Raw genomic sequence first — 17,444 nt, forward strand, 5'->3', positions numbered from 1 at the left:
GCAGGAGATGGCATATGTGTGTGTGTATATATATAGGGGGTCACCTGTAGGAGATGGCATATGTGTGTGTATATATAGGGGGTCACCTGCAGGAGATGGCATATGTGTGTGTATATATAGGGGGTCACCTGCAGGAGATGGCATATGTGTGTGTGTATATATATATATAGGGGGTCACCTGCAGGAGATGGCATATGTGTGTGTATATATAGGGGGGTCACCTGTAGGAGATGGCATATGTGTGTGTATATATATCGGGGGTCACCTGTAGGAGAAGGCATATGTGTGTGTATATATATATATAGGGGGTCACCTGCAGGAGATGGCATATGTGTGTGTGTATATATATAGGGGGTCACCTGCAGGAGATGGCATATGTGTGTATATATATATATAGGGGGTCACCTGCAGGAGATGGCATATGTGTGTGTATATATATATATATAGGGGGTCACCTGCAGGAGATGGCATATGTGTGTGTGTATATATATAGGGGGTCACCTGTAGGAGATGGCATATGTGTGTGTGTATATATATAGGGGGTCACCTGTAGGAGATGGCATATGTGTGTGTGTGTATATATAGGGGGTCACCTGCAGGAGATGGCATATGTGTGTGTGTATATATATAGGGGGTCACCTGTAGGAGAAGGCATATGTGTGTATATATATATATAGGGGGTCACCTGCAGGAGATGGCATATGTGTGTATATATATATATATATAGGGGGTCACCTGTAGGAGATGGCATATGTGTGTGTATATATAGGGGGTCACCTGCAGGAGATGGCATATGTGTGTGTGTATATATATATAGGGGGTCACCTGTAGGAGAAGGCATATGTGTGTGTATATATATATATAGGGGGTCACCTGTAGGAGATGGCATATGTGTATATATAGGGGGTCACCTGTAGGAGATGGCATATGTGTGTATATATATAGGGGGTCACCTGTAGGAGATGGCATATGTGTGTGTGTGTATATATAGGGGGTCACCTGCAGGAGATGGCATATGTGTGTATATATATATATATAGGGGGTCACCTGCAGGAGATGGCATATGTGTGTGTATATATATAGGGGGTCACCTGTAGGAGATGGCATATGTGTATATACATATATAGGGGGTCACCTGCAGGAGATGACATATGTGTGTATATATATAGGGGGTCACAGTGTACACAGTGACTGCACCAGCAGCAGAATAGTGAGTGCAGCTCTGGAGTATAATACAGGATGTAACTCAGGATCAGTACAGGATAAGTAATGTCATGTATGTACACAGTGACTGCACCAGCAGCAGAATAGTGAGTGCAGCTCTGGAGTATAATACAGGATGTAACTCAGGATCAGTACAGGATAAGTAATGTCATGTATGTACACAGTGACTGCACCAGCAGCAGCAGAATAGTGAGTGCAGCTCTGGGGTATAATACAGGATGTAACTCAGGATCAGTACAGGATAAGTAATGTCATGTATGTACACAGTGACTGCACCAGCAGCAGAATAGTGAGTGCAGCTCTGGGGTATAATACAGGATGTAACTCAGGATCAGTACAGGATAAGTAATGTCATGTATGTACACAGTGACTGCACCAGCAGCAGAATCGTGAGTGCAGCTCTGGGGTATAATACAGGGTGTAACTCAGGATCAGTACAGGATAAGTAATGTCATGTATGTACACAGTGACTGCACCAGCAGCAGAATAGTGAGTGCAGCTCTGGGGTATAATACAGGATGTAACTCAGGATCAGTACAGGATAAGTAATGTCATGTATGTACACAGTGACTGCACCAGCAGCAGAATAGTGAGTGCAGCTCTGGAGTATAATACAGGATGTAACTCAGGATCAGTACAGGATAAGTAATGTCATGTATGTACACAGTGACTGCACCAGCAGCAGAATAGCGAGTGCAGCTCTGGGGTATAATACAGGATGTAACTCAGGATCAGTACAGGATAAGTAATGTCATGTATGTACACAGTGACTGCACCAGCAGCAGAATAGTGAGTGCAGCTCTGGAGTATAATACAGGATGTAACTCAGGATCAGTACAGGATAAGTAATGTCATGTATGTACACAGTGACTGCACCAGCAGCAGAATAGTGAGTGCAGCTCTGGAGTATAATACAGGATGTAACTCAGGATCAGTACAGGATAAGTAATGTCATGGATGTACACAGTGACTGCACCAGCAGCAGAATAGCGAGTGCAGCTCTGGGGTATAATACAGGATGTAACTCAGGATCAGTACAGGATAAGTAATGTCATGTATGTACACAGTGACTGCACCAGCAGCAGAATAGTGAGTGCAGCTCTGGAGTATAATACAGGATGTAACTCAGGATCAGTACAGGATAAGTAATGTCATGGATGTACACAGTGACTGCACCAGCAGCAGAATAGTGAGTGCAGCTCTGGAGTATAATACAGGATGTAACTCAGGATCAGTACAGGATAAGTAATGTCATGTATGTACACAGTGACTGCACCAGCAGCAGAATAGTGAGTGCAGCTCTGGGGTATAATACAGGATGTAACTCAGGATCAGTACAGGATAAGTAATGTCATGTATGTACACAGTGACTGCACCAGCAGCAGAATAGTGAGTGCAGCTCTGGAGTATAATACAGGATGTAACTCAGGATCAGTACAGGATAAGTAATGTCATGTATGTACACAGTGACTGCACCAGCAGCAGAATAGCGAGTGCAGCTCTGGGGTATAATACAGGATGTAACTCAGGATCAGTACAGGATAAGTAATGTCATGTATGTACACAGTGACTGCACCAGCAGCAGAATAGTGAGTGCAGCTCTGGGGTATAATACAGGATGTAACTCAGGATCAGTACAGGATAAGTAATGTCATGTATGTACACAGTGACTGCACCAGCAGCAGAATAGTGAGTGCAGCTCTGGGGTATAATACAGGATGTAACTCAGGATCAGTACAGGATAAGTAATGTCATGTATGTACACAGTGACTGCACCAGCAGCAGAATAGTGAGTGCAGCTCTGGAGTATAATACAGGATGTAACTCAGGATCAGTACAGGATAAGTAATGTCATGTATGTACACAGTGACTGCACCAGCAGCAGAATAGCGAGTGCAGCTCTGGGGTATAATACAGGATGTAACTCAGGATCAGTACAGGATAAGTAATGTCATGTATGTACACAGTGACTGCACCAGCAGCAGAATAGTGAGTGCAGCTCTAGAGCATAATACAGGATGTAACTCAGGATCAGTACAGGATAAGTAATGTCATGTACGTACACAGTGACTGCACCAGCAGCAGAATAGTGAGTGCAGCTCTGGGGTATAATACAGGATGTAACTCAGGATCAGTACAGGATAAGTAATGTCATGTATGTACACAGTGACTGCACCAGCAGCAGAATAGTGAGTGCAGCTCTGGAGTATAATACAGGATGTAACTCAGGATCAGTACAGGATAAGTAATGTCATGTATGTACACAGTGACTGCACCAGCAGCAGAATAGTGAGTGCAGCTCTGGAGTATAATACAGGATGTAACTCAGGATCAGTACAGGATAAGTAATGTCATGGATGTACACAGTGACTGCACCAGCAGCAGAATAGCGAGTGCAGCTCTGGGGTATAATACAGGATGTAACTCAGGATCAGTACAGGATAAGTAATGTCATGTATGTACACAGTGACTGCACCAGCAGCAGAATAGTGAGTGCAGCTCTGGGGTATAATACAGGATGTAACTCAGGATCAGTACAGGATAAGTAATGTCATGTATGTACACAGTGACTGCACCAGAAGCAGAATAGCGAGTGCAGCTCTGGGGTATAATACAGGATGTAACTCAGGATCAGTACAGGATAAGTAATGTCATGTATGTACACAGTGACTGCACCAGCAGCAGAATAGTGAGTGCAGCTCTGGAGTATAATACAGGATGTAACTCAGGATCAGTACAGGATAAGTAATGTCATGTATGTACACAGCGACTGCACCAGCAGCAGAATAGTGAGTGCAGCTCTGGAGTATAATACAGGATGTAACTCAGGATCAGTACAGGATAAGTAATGTCATGTATGTACACAGTGACTGCACCAGCAGCAGAATAGTGAGTGCAGCTCTGGAGTATAATACAGGATGTAACTCAGGATCAGTACAGGATAAGTAATGTCATGTATGTACACAGTGACTGCACCAGCAGCAGAATAGCGAGTGCAGCTCTGGGGTATAATACAGGATGTAACTCAGGATCAGTACAGGATAAGTAATGTCATGTATGTACACAGTGACTGCACCAGCAGCAGAATAGTGAGTGCAGCTCTGGGGTATAATACAGGATGTAACTCAGGATCAGTACAGGATAAGTAATGTCATGTATGTACACAGTGACTGCACCAGCAGCAGAATAGTGAGTGCAGCTCTGGGGTATAATACAGGATGTAACTCAGGATCAGTACAGGATAAGTAATGTCATGTATGTACACAGTGACTGCACCAGCAGCAGAATAGTGAGTGCAGCTCTGGAGTATAATACAGGATGTAACTCAGGATCAGTACAGGATAAGTAATGTCATGTATGTACACAGTGACTGCACCAGCAGCAGAATAGCGAGTGCAGCTCTGGGGTATAATACAGGATGTAACTCAGGATCAGTACAGGATAAGTAATGTCATGTATGTACACAGTGACTGCACCAGCAGCAGAATAGTGAGTGCAGCTCTGGAGTATAATACAGGATGTAACTCAGGATCAGTACAGGATAAGTAATGTCATGTATGTACACAGTGACTGCACCAGCAGCAGAATAGTGAGTGCAGCTCTGGAGTATAATACAGGATGTAACTCAGGATCAGTACAGGATAAGTAATGTCATGTATGTACACAGTGACTGCACCAGCAGCAGAATAGCGAGTGCAGCTCTGGGGTATAATACAGGATGTAACTCAGGATCAGTACAGGATAAGTAATGTCATGTATGTACACAGTGACTGCACCAGCAGCAGAATAGTGAGTGCAGCTCTGGGGTATAATACAGGATGTAACTCAGGATCAGTACAGGATAAGTAATGTCATGTATGTACACAGTGACTGCACCAGCAGCAGAATAGTGAGTGCAGCTCTGGGGTATAATACAGGATGTAACTCAGGATCAGTACAGGATAAGTAATGTCATGTATGTACACAGTGACTGCACCAGCAGCAGAATAGTGAGTGCAGCTCTGGAGTATAATACAGGATGTAACTCAGGATCAGTACAGGATAAGTAATGTCATGTATGTACACAGTGACTGCACCAGCAGCAGAATAGCGAGTGCAGCTCTGGGGTATAATACAGGATGTAACTCAGGATCAGTACAGGATAAGTAATGTCATGTATGTACACAGTGACTGCACCAGCAGCAGAATAGTGAGTGCAGCTCTAGAGCATAATACAGGATGTAACTCAGGATCAGTACAGGATAAGTAATGTCATGTACGTACACAGTGACTGCACCAGCAGCAGAATAGTGAGTGCAGCTCTGGGGTATAATACAGGATGTAACTCAGGATCAGTACAGGATAAGTAATGTCATGTATGTACACAGTGACTGCACCAGCAGCAGAATAGTGAGTGCAGCTCTGGAGTATAATACAGGATGTAACTCAGGATCAGTACAGGATAAGTAATGTCATGTATGTACACAGTGACTGCACCAGCAGCAGAATAGTGAGTGCAGCTCTGGAGTATAATACAGGATGTAACTCAGGATCAGTACAGGATAAGTAATGTCATGGATGTACACAGTGACTGCACCAGCAGCAGAATAGCGAGTGCAGCTCTGGGGTATAATACAGGATGTAACTCAGGATCAGTACAGGATAAGTAATGTCATGTATGTACACAGTGACTGCACCAGAAGCAGAATAGCGAGTGCAGCTCTGGGGTATAATACAGGATGTAACTCAGGATCAGTACAGGATAAGTAATGTCATGTATGTACACAGTGACTGCACCAGCAGCAGAATAGTGAGTGCAGCTCTGGAGTATAATACAGGATGTAACTCAGGATCAGTACAGGATAAGTAATGTCATGTATGTACACAGCGACTGCACCAGCAGCAGAATAGTGAGTGCAGCTCTGGAGTATAATACAGGATGTAACTCAGGATCAGTACAGGATAAGTAATGTCATGTATGTACACAGTGACTGCACCAGCAGCAGAATAGTGAGTGCAGCTCTGGAGTATAATACAGGATGTAACTCAGGATCAGTACAGGATAAGTAATGTCATGTATGTACACAGTGACTGCACCAGCAGCAGAATAGCGAGTGCAGCTCTGGGGTATAATACAGGATGTAACTCAGGATCAGTACAGGATAAGTAATGTCATGTATGTACACAGTGACTGCACCAGCAGCAGAATAGTGAGTGCAGCTCTGGGGTATAATACAGGATGTAACTCAGGATCAGTACAGGATAAGTAATGTCATGTATGTACACAGTGACTGCACCAGCAGCAGAATAGTGAGTGCAGCTCTGGGGTATAATACAGGATGTAACTCAGGATCAGTACAGGATAAGTAATGTCATGTATGTACACAGTGACTGCACCAGCAGCAGAATAGTGAGTGCAGCTCTGGAGTATAATACAGGATGTAACTCAGGATCAGTACAGGATAAGTAATGTCATGTATGTACACAGTGACTGCACCAGCAGCAGAATAGCGAGTGCAGCTCTGGGGTATAATACAGGATGTAACTCAGGATCAGTACAGGATAAGTAATGTCATGTATGTACACAGTGACTGCACCAGCAGCAGAATAGTGAGTGCAGCTCTGGAGTATAATACAGGATGTAACTCAGGATCAGTACAGGATAAGTAATGTCATGTATGTACACAGTGACTGCACCAGCAGCAGAATAGTGAGTGCAGCTCTGGAGTATAATACAGGATGTAACTCAGGATCAGTACAGGATAAGTAATGTCATGTATGTACACAGTGACTGCACCAGCAGCAGAATAGTATAATACAGGGTCAGTATTTGGGGTGATGTTGGGGTCTCCCCTCCCCCTCTCTGCGCGGCTCCGGCTCTGCTACATCTCCCATTGATTGTACATCAGTGTTGGATGTGACGTCTCCTGGTACAAAGGTCAGGAAATTATATCTGCCGCACCCGGAGCCAGGAATGAGGCGTCTTCCTGCAGGGAGGTCATTGCCCCCAGTGCTCTATCCCTATACTATATGTATCCCTCCTCCTATATGCTATATGTATCCCTCCTCCTATATACTATATGTATCCCTCCTCCTATATACTATATGTATCCCCCCTCCTATATACTATATGTATCCCTCCTCCTGTATACTATATGTATCCCTCCTCCTATATACTATATGTATCCCCCCTCCTATATACTGTATGTATCCCTCCTCCTGTATACTATATGTATCCCTCCTCCTATATACTATATGTATCCCTCCTCCTATATACTATATGTATCCCCCCTCCTATATACTGTATGTATCCCTCCTCCTATATACTATATGTATCCCCCCTCCTATATACTATATGTATCCCTCCTCCTGTATACTATATGTATCCCTCCTCCTATATACTATATGTATCCCCCCTCCTATATACTGTATGTATCCCTCCTCCTGTATACTATATGTATCCCTCCTCCTATATACTATATGTATCCCTCCTCCTGTATACTATATGTATCCCTCCTCCTATATACTATATGTATCCCTCCTCCTGTATACTATATGTATCCCTCCTCCTATATACTATATGTATCCCTCCTCCTATATGCTATATGTATCCCTCCTCCTATATACTATATGTATCCCTCCTCCTGTATACTATATGTATCCCTCCTCCTATATACTATATGTATCCCCCCTCCTATATACTATATGTATCCCTCCTCCTATATACTATATGTATCCCCTCCTATATACTATATGTATCCCTCCTCCTGTATACTATATGTATCCCTCCTCCTGTATACTATATGTATCCCTCCTCCTGTATACTATATGTATCCCTCCTCCTGTATACTATATGTATCCCTCCTCCTATATGCTATATGTATCCCTCCTCCTGTATACTATATGTATCCCTCCTCCTGTATACTGTATGTATCCCTCCTCCTATATACTATATGTATCCCTCCTCCTATATACTATATGTATCCCTCCTCCTGTATGCTATATGTATCCTCCTCCTATATACTATATGTATCCCTCCTCGTATATACTGTATGTATCCCTCCTCCTGTATACTATATGTATCCCTCCTCCTATATACTATATGTATCCTCCTCCTATATACTATATGTATCCCTCCTCCTGTATACTATATGTATCCCTCCTCCTATATACTATATGTATCCCTCCTCCTGTATACTATATGTATCCCTCCTCCTATATACTTTATGTATCCCTCCTCCTATATACTATATGTATCCCTCCTCCTATATACTATATGTATCCCTCCTCCTATATACTATATGTATCCCCCCTCCTATATACTATATGTATCCCCCTCCTATATACTATATGTATCCTCCTCCTATATACTATATGTATCCCTCCTCCTATATACTATATGTATCCCTCCTCCTATATACTATATGTATCCTCCTCCTATATACTATATGTATCCCTCCTCCTGTATACTATATGTATCCCTCCTCCTGTATACTATATGTATCCTCCTCCTGTATACTATATGTATCCCTCCTCCTGTATACTATATGTATCCCTCCTCCTGTATACTATATGTATCCCTCCTCCTGTATACTATATGTATCCCTCCTCCTGTATACTATATGTATCCCTCCTCCTGTATACTATATGTATCCCTCCTCCTATATACTATATGTATCCCTCCTCCTATATACTATATGTATCCCTCCTCCTGTATACTATATGTATCCCCCTCCTATATACTATATGTATCCCCCTCCTATATACTATATGTATCCTCCTCCTATATACTATATGTATCCCTCCTCCTATATACTATATGTATTCTCCTCCTGTATACTATATGTATCCCTCCTCCTGTATACTATATGTATCCCTCCTCCTGTATACTGTATGTATCCCTCCTCCTATATACTATATGTATCCTCCTCCTGTATACTATATGTATCCCTCCTCCTGTATACTATATGTATCCCTCCTCCTGTATACTGTATGTATCCCTCCTCCTATATGCTATATGTATCCTCCTCCTATATACTATATGTATCCCTCCTCCTGTATACTATATGTATCCCTCCTCCTGTATACTATATGTATCCTCCTCCTATATACTATATGTATCCCTCCTCCTGTATACTATATGTATCCCTCCTCCTATATACTATATGTATCCCTCCTCCTATATACTATATGTATCCCTCCTCCTGTATACTATATGTATCCTCCTCCTATATACTATATGTATCCCTCCTCCTGTATACTATATGTATCCCTCCTCCTGTATACTATATGTATCCCTCCTCCTATATACTATATGTATCCCTCCTCCTATATACTATATGTATCCCCCCTCCTATATACTATATGTATCCCCCTCCTATATACTATATGTATCCCCCTCCTATATACTATATGTATCCCCCCTCCTATATACTATATGTATCCCTCCTCCTGTATACCGCGTGGAGGTTTGTGGGGTGCGGGGGGGACGCGTGGAGGTTTGTGGGGTGCGGGGGGGACGCGTGGAGGTTTGTGGGGTGCGGGGGGGACGCGTGGAGGTTTGTGGGGTGCGGGGGGGACGCGTGGAGGTTTGTGGGGTGCGGGGGGGACGCGTGGAGGTTTGTGGGGTGCGGGGGGGACGCGTGGAGGTTTGTGGGGTGCGGGGGGGACGCGTGGAGGTTTGCGGGTGCGGGGGGGACGCGTGGAGGTTTGCGGGTGCGGGGAGATTTTGGGGTGCGGGGGGCGCGGGGAGGTTTGTGGGGGGCGCGGGGAGATTTTGGGGTGCTCTCTCTCATGGTCTTCTCTCTTGTAGTGTGATGGATCCTCAGACTCTACAGACGGGATGAGCGGCGCCTCGTTACTGACCCCTGACCCCAGCACACCCATTGACCCCTGACCCCACAACCATGAGCTGGCTGAGTAAGCTGAACCCCCGGGGGGCAGGCAGTAAGCCCGGGCGTAACATGGCCCCCCAGCCGCTGGTCACTGCCGACCCCGAGACCTGCCTCATGGTGTTCCAGAACCACTGGTCCCAGGTGAGAGATGGGACACTGTCTCCATGGTAACAGACTACTGTCCGTGTAGTCGGCAGTCATGTCTTCCAGTCCTGTGTGTACGTTAGACTACACAGGGTTAATCTGTATACACCAGACTGGTGGCTGTGCCTGCCCTCGGGGAGGGGTCCTGGTGTCACTCTGTATACACCGGACTGGTGGCTGTGCCTGCCCTCGGGGAGGGGTCCTGGTGTCACTCTGTATACACCGGACTGGTGGCTGTGCCTGCCCTCGGGGAGGGGTCCCGGTGTCACTCTGTATACACCGGACTGGTGGCTGTGCCTGCCCTCGGGGAGGGGTCCTGGTGTCACTCTGTATTGGTCTTCTGACAGGTTCTCCGTATCCTGGAGCGTGCTGGACCGCCCGACCATGTGACCCCTGATGACCTGAGCTGCGTGCGCAATAACACCTACCAGATGCTGAGCCTATTGGCAGAAGAGCGGCCCCGGGAGGCTGAGGGGCCCGGGCCCATCCTGGGTTATGTGGCCTCGGAGGGTGTCCTGGAGCGGCTCCTGCGCTGGCACCTGCAGAGGGACTTCACCGAGGAGAAGAAGGTGACCCCCAACATAGACTGCTGTGATACTGGGGGGAGGGGGCAAGGGTCGGGACCCTGGACATGCTAGGGTGGGGCCAAGGGTCGGGACCCTGGACATGCTAGGCTGGGGCCAAGGGTCGGGACCCTGGACATGCTAGGCTGGGGCCAAGGGTCGGGACCCTGGACATGCTAGGCTGGGGCCAAGGGTCGGGACCCTGGACATGCTAGGCTGGGGCCAAGGGTCGGGACCCTGGACATGCTAGGCTGGGGCCAAGGGTCGGGACCCTGGACATGCTAGGCTGGGGCCAAGGGTCGGGACCCTGGACATGCTAGGCTGGGGCCAAGGGTCGGGACCCTGGACATGCTAGGCTGGGGCCAAGGGTCGGGACCCTGGACATGCTAGGCTGGGGCCAAGGGTCGGGACCCTGGACATGCTAGGCTGGGGCCAAGGGTCGGGACCCTGGACATGCTAGCTTCCCTGTGTCCTCCTCCTCCCCCCTGGTCTGGGGGCACCCCGCTTCCCTGTGTCCTCCTCCGCCCTGGTCTGGGGGCACCCCGCTCCCCTGTGTCCTCCTTCCGCCCTGGTCTGGGGGCACCCCGCTCCCCTGTGTCCTCCTTCCGCCCTGGTCTGGGGGCACCCCGCTCCCCTGTGTCCTCCTTCCGCCCTGGTCTGGGGGCACCCCGCTCCCCTGTGTGTCCTCCTCCCCTCTGGTCTGGGGGCACCCCGCTCCCCTGTGTCCTCCTTCCGCCCTGGTCTGGGGGCACCCCGCTCCCCTGTGTCCTCCTTCCCCCCTGGTCTGGGGGCACCCCGCTCCCCTGTGTCCTCCTCCCCCCTGGTCTGGGGGCACCCCGCTTCCCTGTGTCCTCCTCCCCCTGGTCTGGGGGCACCCCGCTTCCCTGTGTCCTCCTCCCCCTGGTCTGGGGGCACCCCGCCTCCCTGTGTCTCCTCCTCCCTGGTCTGGGGGCACCCCGCTCCCCTGTGTGTCCTCCTCCCCCCTCGTGTGGGGGCACCCCGCTTCCCTGTGTGTCCTCCTCCTTCCCCCTGGTCTGGGGGCACCCCGCTCCCCTGTGTCTCCCCCCTGGTCTGGGGGCACCCCGCTCCCCTGTGTCCTCCTCCTCCCTGGTCTGGGGGCACCCCGCTCCCCTGTGTCCTCCTTCCCCCCCCTGGTCTGGGGGCACCCCGCTCCCCTGTGTCTCCCCCCTGGTCTGGGGGCACCCCGCTCCCCTGTGTCCTCCTCCCCCCTGGTCTGGGGGCACCCCGCTCCCCTGTGTCTCCCCCCTGGTCTGGGGGCACCCCGCTCCCCTGTGTCCTCCTCCGCCCTGGTCTGGGGGCACCCCGTTCCCCTGTGTCCTCCTCCGCCCTGGTCTGGGGGCACCCCGTTCCCCTGTGTCCTCCTCCCCCCTGGTCTGGGGGCACCCCGCTCCCCTGTGTCCTCCTCCCTGGTCTGGGGGCACCCCGCTCCCCTGTGTCTCCCCCCTGGTGTGGGGGCACCCCGCTCCCCTGTGTCTCCCCCCTGGTGTGGGGGCACCCCGCTCCCCTGTGTCTCCCCCCTGGTGTGGGGGCACCCCGCTCCCCTGTGTCTCCTCTGCCCTGGTCTGGGGGCACCCCGCTTCCCTGTGTCCTCCTCCTCCCTGGTCTGGGGGCACCCCGCTCCCCTGTGTCCTCCTCCTCCCTGGTCTGGGGGCACCCCGCTCCCCTGTGTCTCCCCCCTGGTGTGGGGGCACCCCGCTCCCCTGTGTCCTCCTCCCCCCTGGTCTGGGGGCACCCCGCTCCCCTGTGTCCTCCTCCCTGGTCTGGGGGCACCCCGCTCCCCTGTGTCTCCCCCCTGGTGTGGGGGCACCCCGCTTCCCTGTGTCCTCCTCCCCCTGGTCTGGGGGCACCCCGCCTCCCTGTGTCTCCTCCTCCCTGGTCTGGGGGCACCCCGCTCCCCTGTGTGTCCTCCTCCCCCCTCGTGTGGGGGCACCCCGCTTCCCTGTGTGTCCTCCTCCTTCCCCCTGGTCTGGGGGCACCCCGCTCCCCTGTGTCTCCCCCCTGGTCTGGGGGCACCCCGCTCCCCTGTGTCCTCCTCCTCCCTGGTCTGGGGGCACCCCGCTCCCCTGTGTCCTCCTTCCCCCCCCTGGTCTGGGGGCACCCCGCTCCCCTGTGTCTCCCCCCTGGTCTGGGGGCACCCCGCTCCCCTGTGTCCTCCTCCCCCCTGGTCTGGGGGCACCCCGCTCCCCTGTGTCTCCCCCCTGGTCTGGGGGCACCCCGCTCCCCTGTGTCCTCCTCCGCCCTGGTCTGGGGGCACCCCGTTCCCCTGTGTCCTCCTCCGCCCTGGTCTGGGGGCACCCCGTTCCCCTGTGTCCTCCTCCCCCCTGGTCTGGGGGCACCCCGCTCCCCTGTGTCCTCCTCCCTGGTCTGGGGGCACCCCGCTCCCCTGTGTCTCCCCCCTGGTGTGGGGGCACCCCGCTCCCCTGTGTCTCCTCCTCCCTGGTCTGGGGGCACCCCGCTCCCCTGTGTGTAACCCTTTCCTCTCCTGTCGGCAGGTGGAGCAGCTGAAGCTGTATGAGATGTTGATCAGCCAGTCCCGGCAGCCGCTCCTGCGTTACCAGCCGGTGCTGCGGCCCCTGGTCACCCTCCTGGGCACCTTCTCCCCGGGCCCGGCCTCACCCGTCCTGGAGAATAACCTGGTGCTGCTGCTGAACCAGCTGTGCGTGTCGCTGGCCCGGGAGCCCTCCACCCTAGAGCTCTTCTTCCAAGATGGGCAGGAAGGAACGGCCAACCTCCTGATCTTCTCCCTGCTGGTGCCCTTCATCCATCACGAGGGTGTGATCGGGCAGCAGGCCCGCGACGCCCTGCTACTCATCATGGCCATGTCCTCCGACAACCCCACCATGGCCCGCTACATCACCGACAACTCCTTCTTCTGTCCGGTAAGAGACTGTGTGTGCCCCTCCCCCCTGACTACATCACCTCCCTGTGTACGGAGGGCAGATGCTGCTGCAGAACCTCCTGGAATACCCCTGTGAGGCCAGTGGCTGCTGCAAAACCTCCCTGTACTCTGCCTAACCATTGGACCCGGCTTCCCCCAGTTGGCCCGGCGCTCCCTCCTAGGGTTGCCTCTCCCCGGGCGCAGTTGCCTCTCCCCGGGCAGGAATGTGACCTCTCCCCACCGGCGGTGGCTCCTGGAGCAGTGCCAGTCCTTTGCGTCTCTGCTGAATCACTGTGTAAGGAGACACCCGCAGGCCGTGGTCTGTCCGTGGCTCTGTGTACCTCACCCTGTGCAGCGCTGCCGCCCCCTGCCTGTACTTCTGCCACATTGCACCATGTGCACTCTTATAGAGGAGCGGTCACCCTAAATTATGCCCCATTCACCATACTCCCCTAACCCCCTCCCCAGCTGTTAGATTTACCCTGCGGTCTCCTGGGAAAGATTCGGAAAATGAAGCGGGATTTTCTGACCTCCTACCACATAAGAGGTCGGATCCTCGGACCTGTGTGCCGGGATATATCCATTCTATGTCGCGCTTGTGTACTGGATGCCGCCGGTGATGACTGCCAGTGCACATGCGCCATGTTCAGGGCCCTGTCAGTCACTCCAGCCTCGCAGGGGAACTACCGCACATGCGCCGCCCTGAAGACACCGGAGTGCAATACCTAGAGGAGTGCCGATGCGCCCCCCTATGAATATACCCGACCCCCCCCCCCCCTAATGTTTTCCTGAAGACCGGAGGATAAACCTAACGTGGATAGCGAGGGGCTGGGGAGGGGATTAGGTGTGCATGGGGCATGATTTAGGCTGACGGCTCCTCTATAAGTACTGGGGGATCCTTGTAGTCTCTGAAGCGCTCTGTGCTGCTGTGGACTGCGTGTGACTCCTTCTCTCCGCAGATCCTGGCCACGGGGCTGAGCGCCCTCTACTCCTCGCTGCCACGTAAGATAGAAGTGCGCGGGGATGACTGGCACTTCCTGCGGCGCGAGGACTGGATCGGAGTCTCTTCCCTGGTTCTGTTCATGAATTCCCTGGAGTTCTGTAACGCTGTCACTCAGGTAGGTGTCCTGGGGGCACCCGGGGGTCTCTCTCTGCCCCCGCTCATCTCTCCTGTGTTCGCAGGTGGCTCATCCGCTTGTCCAGAACCAGCTGGTGGAGTACATCCACAATGGGTTCCTGGTGCCGGTCATGGGTCCGGCTCTGCACAAGGTGAGTGAGTGAGGATCCGACTCCAGGATGATGGGGGGGATACTCCTGAAACGCCTCTTATCTAGCCCCTCCCCCGCAGACCTCCATCGAGGAGATGATCGCCAGCACGGCCTACCTGGAGCTCTTCCTGCGCAGCATCAGCGAGACGGCGCTGCTCAAGACCTTCCTGAGGTTCATCCTCCTGCACCGGCACGACAGCGCCACCATCCTGCACACCCTGGTCAGCCGCATCGCCAGCAACTCCCGGGTGAGACTCTGTGTTATATGTCCTCACACTGCTGTGCTCTGATCTCTGTGCTGGGATAAGCTGGGAGCCCCTCCTGACTGTCCCTCTCGTCCTCCGCAGCTCTGCATGGTGTCCCTGACCCTCTTCCGGACTCTGCTCAACCTGAACTGCGAGGACGTCCTGCTGCAGCTGGTGCTGAGGTAAGTGATGCCCCAGGGGGCGCTGCGGGGGGTCACCCCCAATATGTCATCTACAGGTCACTGCCCCCCCCCCACCCACTCCCTACTAATAGCCACCCCCTCTCCTCAGGTATCTGATCCCCTGTAATCACGTCATGCTGAGCCAGAGGAGAGCCGTGAAGGATCTGGACCTGTACTCAAAGACCGCGGATAAGTTCCTCTCTCTCATCCCAAAATGTTGTCAGAAAGAGACTCTGGTCTCTCAGGAACGAGAGGAGGAGCACGCAACCTGGAGTAAGGGTGAGGATGTGCAACACTATAATACTGCCCCCTATGTACAGGAATATAACTACTATAATACTGCCCCTATGTACAGGAATATAACTACTATAATACTGCCCCCTATGTACAAGAATATAACTACTATAATACTGCCCCCTATGTACAGGAATATAACTACTATAATACTGCCCCCTATGTACAGGATATAACTACTATAATACTGCCCCCTATGTACAGGAATATAACTGCTATAATACTGCCCCCTATGTACAAGAATATAACTACTATAATACTGCTCCCTATGTACAGGAATATAACTACTATAATACTGCTCCCTATGTACAGGAATATAACTACTATAATACTGTCCCCTGTGTACAAGAATATAACTACTATAATACTGCCCCCTATGTACAGGAATATAACTACTATAATACTGCCCCTATGTACAGGAATATAACTACTATAATACTGCCCCCCTATGTACAGGAATATAACTACTATAATACTGCCCCCTATGTACAAGAATATAACTACTATAATACTGCCCCCTATGTACAAGAATATAACTACTATAATACTGCCCCCTATGTACAGGGATATAACTACTATAATACTGCCCCCTATGTACAAGAATATAACTACTATAATACTGCCCCCTATGTACAGGAATATAACTACTATAATACTGCCCCCTATGTACAGGAATATAACTACTATAATACTGCCCCCTATGTACAAGAATATAACTACTATAGTACTGCCCCCTATGTACAGGATATAACTACTATAATACTGCCCCCTATGTACAGGAATATAACTACTATAATACTGCCCCCTATGTACAGGAATATAACTACTATAATACTGCCCCCTATGTACAAGAATATAACTACTATAGTACTGCCCCCTATGTACAGGAATATAACTACTATAATACTGCCCCTATGTACAGGAATATAACTACTATAATACTGCCCCCTATGTACAAGAATATAACTACTATAATACTGCCCACTATGTACAGGAATATAACAACTATAATACTGCTCCCTATGTACAAGAATATAACTACTATAATACTGTCCCTATGTACAGGAATATAACTACTATAATACTGCCCCCTATGTACAGGAATATAACTGCTATAATACTGCCCCCTATGTACAGGAATATAACTACTATAATACTGCCCCCTATGTACAAGAATATAACTACTATAATACTGCCCCCTATGTACAAGAATATAACTACTATAATACTACCCCTATGTACAAGAATATAACTACTATAATACTGCCTCCTATGTACAAGAATATAACTACTATAATACTGCCCCCTATGTACAAGAATATAACTACTATAATACTGCCCCTTATGTACAAGAATATAACTACTATAATACTGCTCCCTATGTACAAGAATATAACTACTATAATACTGCTCCCTATGTACAAGAATATAACTACTATAATACTGCCACCTATGTACAGGAATATAACTACTATAATACTGCCCCCTATGTACAAGAATATAACTACTATAATACTGCTCCCTATGTACAGGAATATAACTACTATAATACTGCCCCCTATGTACAGGAATATAACTACTATAATACTGCCCCCTATGTACAAGAATATAACTACTATAATACTGCCACCTATGTACAGGAATATAACTACTATAATACTGCCCCCTATGTACAGGGATATAACTACTATAATACTGCTCCCTATGTACAGGAATATAACTACTATAATACTGCCCCCTATGTACAAGAAT

The 17,444-nt window shown here is 49.9% G+C and overlaps 1 protein-coding gene across 2 annotated transcripts in view; it reads left to right on the forward strand.

The window, feature by feature from the left end:
• FHIP1B (FHF complex subunit HOOK interacting protein 1B) overlaps positions 1-17,444 on the forward strand; it is a 60,801-nt gene that overhangs the window by 15,635 nt on the left and 27,722 nt on the right. For both annotated transcript variants that reach the window (XM_072133597.1, XM_072133598.1), the window contains exons 2-9: positions 10,016-10,238; positions 10,589-10,810; positions 13,318-13,704; positions 14,663-14,821; positions 14,886-14,972; positions 15,052-15,219; positions 15,319-15,398; positions 15,508-15,677. In XM_072133597.1, the coding sequence (XP_071989698.1) occupies positions 10,110-10,238; positions 10,589-10,810; positions 13,318-13,704; positions 14,663-14,821; positions 14,886-14,972; positions 15,052-15,219; positions 15,319-15,398; positions 15,508-15,677 (1,402 nt within the window). In that variant the 5' untranslated portion in view covers positions 10,016-10,109. The remainder of the gene's footprint in view (positions 1-10,015; positions 10,239-10,588; positions 10,811-13,317; positions 13,705-14,662; positions 14,822-14,885; positions 14,973-15,051; positions 15,220-15,318; positions 15,399-15,507; positions 15,678-17,444) is intronic.

This window comes from Engystomops pustulosus, chromosome 2, assembly GCF_040894005.1.
Source record: "Engystomops pustulosus chromosome 2, aEngPut4.maternal, whole genome shotgun sequence".
Classification (NCBI taxonomy): Eukaryota; Metazoa; Chordata; class Amphibia; order Anura; family Leptodactylidae; genus Engystomops; species Engystomops pustulosus.